The 7,937-nt window shown below is 29.3% G+C and overlaps 1 protein-coding gene across 1 annotated transcript in view; it reads right to left on the reverse strand.

The window, feature by feature from the left end:
* Positions 1 to 3,712, reverse strand: part of LOC101488469 (histone deacetylase 5) — a 9,249-nt gene extending 5,537 nt beyond the window's left edge. Inside the window, exons 1-7 of the mRNA XM_004508623.4 lie at positions 3,289 to 3,712; positions 3,012 to 3,210; positions 1,551 to 1,697; positions 1,321 to 1,433; positions 817 to 1,028; positions 635 to 699; positions 156 to 329 (exon numbers count right to left, since the gene is read on the reverse strand). Coding sequence (XP_004508680.1) covers positions 156 to 329; positions 635 to 699; positions 817 to 1,028; positions 1,321 to 1,433; positions 1,551 to 1,697; positions 3,012 to 3,210; positions 3,289 to 3,467 — 1,089 coding nt within the window. The 5' untranslated portion in view covers positions 3,468 to 3,712. The remainder of the gene's footprint in view (positions 1 to 155; positions 330 to 634; positions 700 to 816; positions 1,029 to 1,320; positions 1,434 to 1,550; positions 1,698 to 3,011; positions 3,211 to 3,288) is intronic.
* Between the last annotated feature and the right edge of the window lie 4,225 nt (positions 3,713 to 7,937).

Consider the following 7,937-nt stretch of genomic DNA (forward strand, 5'->3'; position numbering starts at 1 on the left):
CCTCCTAACTCCCAAACAAAGCCCGGAGGTACACAAGACCCACGTGAAACTAGCCATGGAAGAAATGATAGCACCCCACCCTAAACTTTCTAGAGAAAAAGCAAATGATTCCTCTTAAGAGAGGAAAACAACCTATATTAGTGATGTGTTATTACCGCTTGGATCACACGCCATGTAGACTCAAATGGATAGGCTTCTGAAGAAGATTCAATAAGAGGTTTGTCTTCAAGCAAAACCTCTAAACAAGCATGCATTGACTTTGCAATCGAGTCAAGATTATACCCTCCTTCTAAAACCAGTACAATCCTACCTTCGGCAAAATTCATCAACTGAAATATAAAAGGGAAAATCATATGTATTAGAAACTGATATATTTAGCATATTAAGCATTTCGAATATGTTTTCGAAGTTTCAAACTATTGAAGAAAAAACATAGCTGAAAACAAATAATATGCCAATTGCCAATCACGATGGAACATACATATCAATACAACACGCCTAATATTTAACTAATTTTTTTATATTAAATACACTTCAGAATTTTACTTTTATCAAGAAAATAGCATACTAGCATTACAATTTAAAATAAACATATGTATGAAGTAAACAAGAAAAATCAGTTGTAAAAATCAACCTTCTTCAACAGAACAGAATAACCAAATGGTGTGACACGGCATCCACCCAAAGGGTCTCCAACAGCTGTTACAACAAAAAAGTACATAGTTACTCTTAAAAAATCAATAAAAATATTATATCCACTAACCTGAACTCAAGGAAACCTTAAAAAATAACTCTAAAAGTTATGCAACCATGGACCTGCATCAAATCCAGCAGAAACTATTATTATGTCTGGTTTAAATTCTTTGGCAACAGGGAGCAAGACGTGGTCCCACACTGCAAAATAGTCTGCATCACCGCATCTACCATTCTCCCATGGAACATTTATATTGTATCCAGCACCTGCTCCTTCTCCAATCATGTTATAGAAGCCATCATCACTAGACGGATAAAAACTCCCAAATTCATGCCTGTATGAATAGGAAAGTCGATATGACTGAGGTTCAACTATGATTCTATGAGGGTGATAGAACCACAAAAGAAATTTCATCTTAAATCCATAAAATGAAAGTCGTCCCTAAGTTGCCAGTTTAAAGGGAAGAAACAATCTAGCAAGCAGCTCCTATTGCATTAACTAGCATAGTTGCAAAAACTTTACAATATTACCGACTAATTTATATACATTTATGAGCACTAAGAAACAAATACGAGATTATAAACCAATAAAGATAACCAGAAAATACACAAGAATAATTGACACACCTGTGAACGGAGAAGAATAACACTCGAGAATCATTCCAAAACATCTTTTGAGTACCATTTCCATGATGGACGTCCCAGTCAACAATTAAAATTTTCTTTACACCGAATGCTGGCTGTCATGCACATAGCAAAATCAGATAATATAAAGGGGCCTATAATGTAACTGACTGATCGAAGGTTCAAAACTCTTAGTAAATATGAAAATGATAGGTAGATGTTACATTACTTACACTTTCATCTAAGAGATAAGATGCAGCAATTGCCACATTGTTGAACAGACAAAATCCCATGGCTTCATTTTGCTCTGCATGGTGACCTGGAGGCCTAACAATAGCAGCAGCAGAACGGAATTCCTTGCTTGCTACTCTTTTAGCAACCTGTTTGAAAAAACATCCTCAATTAGGCTCATCAAGTTTTTCCTAAGAATAAAATACAGACTCAATTTAATAACATTAAGCGTGCGATTTGGGGAGGGTTGAGTGTACGCATTATGCAGTGTTGCCATCATAAAAGAAGAAAATGCATTTGCAACCATAAGCTATAACCACCACATCACAAAGTAACAATTTTATTGTTAAACTAAAACTAACCTTACCAAGTATTCAGGGAGGGGAGACAGATAATTCACAAAATCAAAGAATTTGCTTCCTTTGTTATAAAAATTCATGGGATGACTTGAAAATAATTATTTACTACAGAGAAAAACATAACTAAGTTCAGAATCACATACCAGTTTCTATAAGTTAATTCTTGTTGGTGATTATTTTCTGATTTTTCGGAACAGATAGAATCTTCCTATTAATTTTCTATGATCAAGTAGGAATCGATATCAGTTCTATCCATTTAGGAATTTTCTTAATCCCATATCTGTTATTTTCTGTTACCATTAAATAGGAGATTATTTCTCGAATTTTCTAATCCTAGATTAGTGTACAGTTGCAAGGAACATGATACAGAAACACAACCCATGTAAGTATGCTGTTCATCATCGTGTACATTTATTGCAACACTTTCTTTTGGAGGAACCTGGTATGCGAATTGAAGGATGGAGAATCAATACATGGTACGCAGGGATGTAAAGAGAACATTTTAACTATCTACAAATGTTGCCCCAACTCCCTACATAAACTAAAGCTCATAATAAACCAAGTTAAGAAAAAATATTTGTTGGAACATAATTGAAGTTCATACCAAAATAATTTAATGTTAAAGAACTGTGAAAGCCCAATAACTTACTAGAAATGGAAGTTTCTCACTCCAATAATGGATCATGCCTAAAAAAGAAGTATACACTGATTTTAATGAACGAAACAGCTATTCTACAATGCAAACCAGCTGACACCCCAATAAAAGGTGGGATAAGGGAAAAAAGTCCGCCGCCAAGCCAGGGACAAAGACTACTAGGGAAATTAATCTACCAAACTCCTACAAGGTCATCCAAATTCCAAACATGTAATAATCAATTAAGTAAGAGAAGTGCCATATTTCCTCCAATTCCTTCTTATGCAAGCAAAACTACATGTGGAAGACATCAGCCAGCAGTAAAATTTTCAGTAAGTTAGGACATTAAATACTGTCATGGCAATCAACATGACCAATGCGAATAACATAAAGTAAAAAACTGAAAACAGACAATTAACAACGTAATCTCATTATTATTATTACATAAAGAAAATTCTTAAATAATATACCTCTATAGTGGAGCCGGCAGCAAGATAGGCAGATTCTGTTGAACCTTCATTGAAGTATATAGAATTAAGTTTAGACGCACTACGCTTCTGCGAATTCAAATTTTTTGAGCTGATGTTCTTAATCAGTTTCACATGATTTTTAGAATGAACTGATTCTAAATATTTGTCTTCGGCTTCTTTAGCATCCAAAATCACACATCTGAAATATGATAAAACAACAGAATCGATTCAGAACAGCAAAAAAAACAGAAAACTGAACATAAAAAATGATGATTACCGATCGGTAATGCCAGAGGTTTGAAGCTTGTTCCAAATAGCCCTAATGCGATTTGGAGTTTCAGGATGGTTAACGTCTTCTGGATTGAAGTGTTTACACATCCTCTCGTCATAGAGTAAAGCTACGTGTCGTTGAACGTTGTTTTTGCTTCGTCTACTCTCGTCGCTGTCAGACTCCATCGTTTCGTTAACGAACTTTCTCGAAGCACGGTGTCGTTTACTTAATTTCTGCTATCTATCACTGAGTAATCGAAAAGCAGAAGAATAGTAGAAGCGAAACGAGAAATGATTTTGAATATCAAATAGGCAGGGTTATATGCGATGGTGAATCTTTTAGGAATCAATTTCCCTCCCCTCAATTCTGAATTATTTTTCCCGGAATTTATGTGTTTTATTACAGTGTAACGTAATTTTGAGGGGACCGTTTGTTTGACTCTCTGTTGTACTGTCATTTATTTACGTAATTTCGATTGGTTTTTCGAGTTGGAATTGGAGTTGGACACTCGCACTAGACTATGGGCACTGACACGTCATTATTATGTGTTTGTAAGAGATTATTTTAATTTTTTATTATATATAAAAAATTAATTTGTTTCTTTTTCCTCACAAAACTTTGATTTATTATAAAAAAATTTAAATATAAAATATTTTAAAAAAAATTGAACTAACTTACAATTTTTTAATTATAATTTATTATATTTATAAAATGTTTTTAAAACTTTGAGTTTTAATAAAAGTTTCAAAATGATACATTTCAAAACTTTTAAATTTTTAAAACACATTTTTTATGAAGGTTTCAAAAATATAATTTTATATTATAAAACCTTCGAAAAAGATGAAAGTTTTAAAAATTTAAAATTTAATTCAAATTTTAAAAATATAAATTTTGTTTTAAAATAGTTGCATTATTATTATTATTTATTTTCTATTTTGAAAATAATGTATTGTAAAATTTTCTATCTCAATTTTGGTATTTTTAAAATTTTCTATTTTGAAAATATTAATTATTATTTTTATTTTGAAATCTTTTATTTCGTAAATTTTATATTGTTCAAAATTGAAATAAAAATATTTGAAAAACTAAAAATTTTGAAGCTACTGTTAATAAGTTTCTTAAAAAATTTGAATTATAATTTTTTTGAAACTTAATTTTATATTTCAAAATTTTAAAATTTTACTCACATTTTTAAAAATATAAATTTTATTTCAAAATAATAATATTATTTTTTTGAAATTTTCTTATTTATTTTGTTAATAATATCTAAATAAGTAAATTAAATCTAATCAGTTTTGTGGGGTGTATTAAAGCCCAATCTCGACTAAAATAAATCTCGCCATATTCAATAAATCTATTTTGACAATTTTATTAAAAGTATTTTAAATATTTTTACAGTTTATTACAAGGCAAATTTTCAATACGACACTAACACGTTACAAAAAAAAGTAACCGCTATTTATTGTCAAGAATCCTCCACTGTTGACCTGTGGCCGCTGCCGGGCGATGTACCGACTCTTCCGCTGCGGATTTTCATGTTGTCATATATGTTTTTTTTACCATGCAGCAGTGGTCTATTTGTCAAGATTATAGTGACGATTATAGTGACGATGATATTCACTTGAGTACTACCTTTGTTCCCTATAAGCTCCTTTTGTCATTTAATTTTCGCATATATTAAGAAAATTAGGTAGTGTATTTAATGTGTTGATTTTGAGTATCACTCCTCCTTTTTCAATAGGAGCTAAGGGATTATATTCAGCGTTACTTTTTGAGACGTTTAATGTAACGCCCTAAATTTTTTATACGAATATTACTGAAAAATATTTATTTTCCTTTAGAAACAACTAATTAATTTTTTTTTCTCATTAAAAGAACGTAATGTAATTTACTATAATATTATGTATTTATTCATTTGCAAAATTAATATTCCAATTATTAGATCAATATTCATTTATGGTCCAAAATAAAATAAATTCTCTTTAAGTAAAATTCAAAAGAAACAATGTTGGCTGAAATTAATTACATTCAATTATTTAGCAGCAAATGAAATCTCACTTCCGCATTTCTATTAAAAGTCATTAATAAAAAGTAAATAACTTTACAATGTACGACAAATTTTTTAGTAATACAGAATATTATTTTTAAAGTAAAGATCTCATTTTCCCACGCGCGTGCACCAATCAAATATCATTCATACGACTTTTGATATCATTAGTACCTAAATATTGGTGTAAATGGTCAATTCATCCCACAACAAAATTAAACCAAATAATAAATTAACAACCATAAAATATGAATATAAAATCTTTTCGTAATAAAAGATTTTAAAAAAAATTGATTCTTTAATAGTTCTTAAAGATGTATCGAAAGTCATAGAATGTATCTAAATAAATCAAGTAGCAATGGTATATCAAATAATTAGATCAAAATAAAATAACATTTTTATGCAAGTCATGCATGCTCCTAAACATATATGATCCGGATATAACCAGCCACACAGGCGTCCACACAGAAGTCACCCATACCAATGGGGAAAATTAAACCAGCCACGCGTCCACAAAGATGCATATGATATGTCATGAAATGATAATGATGCTCAAAGATACATACATATCACCACCCAATTAGATAATCACATAAATCACAAGCCACTTAGGCAACCACAAAGATAACAATATTTAAAATGCAAATCACCAACCACTTTGGCAACCACAAAGATAAAAATATTTAAAATACAAACCACCAACCAAACCACTTAGACAACCACATAGATAAAATATTCAAAACACAAATCACAAGCCACTTATGCAACCACAAAAATAATATTATTTAAAACACAAATCAAGGTTTGCCGCTAAACACATCACAAAAATCAACTTAATCATGTTATCATAATTAAAATTAAAACTTTACACCAATTCCCCCAAGACTCATATAGATTTCTTAAAAATCAAAACTTTGAAATGAAATAGCACAAAAATCGAAACTTTAAATTAAAGACATCCTAAAAAAATATTACTCATGAGATCATAATAAAAATCATAGCTTTATAATTAAGTACACATAAACAACACACAAATAATAACTTTACATCAAATATATGACATCAAACATATTACTCATGTTATAATAATAAAAATCGAAATTTATAATTAAGTTTATCAAAGCAAACATATTACTCATAAAAATAAAATATTATAGTTAAATTCTTTAAGGCAATTAAAAATCAATATTTTTCTTTTAAGACAACAAGTTTTATATCAATATCTTACAAACTATTAATTTAATATCTAGCCTAACATTGCATGGGGAAAAGCCCTTACCTTAGGCGCTTTCTTTCTTAACACCTCTAAATTTGCACGAGAAATAGCTCACGAGGCAGTAATGAGTTCAACACCGATAGATATTGGAATTTACGACTCAGAAAATTATTTTGAGAGTGTACGAATGACAAATAGGTGTGACAACAAGATGCCTAATGGAAACGTATGAACATATAAGCTATTTACGTTGCACTATTACCATTGATTTCTTGTCTAAAATTGAAGTGCACTTAATTCCAACATTATACTACCAATAATTACTATTTCTTTAATTTTATTAGGTTGTTACAAAGCCAATTGAAATTTATGTGTATGAGTTAATTTGAATTAACTAATAGAGTTCACCAAATATTGAAGGGTGTCACACACTAATTTTAATTAAATAAATAAATTAGAGATTGTCACATCACCCTTTTAATTTTTTTATCTAATAGTTACGAAACCAAAAATTTCATAGAATTATTTTTGTAGACAATTTTGTAGACAATTATAATTTTAGTTTAAAAGAGATGAATGCATGAGATACAAAAAGGACAATAGTCTTTTTGTGTCCTCTCTTGATTGCACAAAAAAACTTATAATTGAATTTATAATCTTCCTTTAAAAATAAATTAAAGGTGTTTAAAATGAATTAATGCACATTATGTCAAGAAAACACCATGAATTGTCATAAAATCTTGTCATAAAGGAGAGTAAAAGAATGAGTCAAGTAACTAATTTTTATTTTTATAGGATGGACCAAAAATATTTTCAAAACACTTATACATAAAGGTTGGTTTCACTAACTCTATAATATCTCCTAAAATGAATACTTATTTGGTCGCAAATAAAACTAACAAACGATAAAACTTATATAAATTTTAATTTAATTAAATAATTCAACTAATATTTTATCAACTAAAATAAATCAAGCAAGACAAGAATACCACTCACACATAACAAAATAAAACAAACATATCTAACACATCAATTTCATGATTATCGAAACTAATCAAATAAAAAAATGTCCATTTATGAAATAATGACATCATAAATAGTCCCCATGTAATTGTCACGTCAAAACAATTAAATAAAAATGAAGATTATAATTATTTAAGTAGAATAGAGTGTGATAAAATTTAATTTAATTTATTTACACATAGAATAATTATTAATTTAGTAATAGCTATTACTAAAAAGATACATATATAATATATATGAAAATTTTGGGGTGTTACATTTAAAAAGTGAGGTTTTCAATTAAGATACGGAAAAAAACTTTATCAGAAAAGAGAAATGTGTGGCATGATTGACCAATATTCAAGTTAGGTATACAATTCTTTGTTGTTT

The sequence above is a fragment of the Cicer arietinum genome, chromosome 7, assembly GCF_000331145.2.
Source record: "Cicer arietinum cultivar CDC Frontier isolate Library 1 chromosome 7, Cicar.CDCFrontier_v2.0, whole genome shotgun sequence".
Lineage (NCBI taxonomy): Eukaryota > Viridiplantae > Streptophyta > Magnoliopsida > Fabales > Fabaceae > Cicer > Cicer arietinum.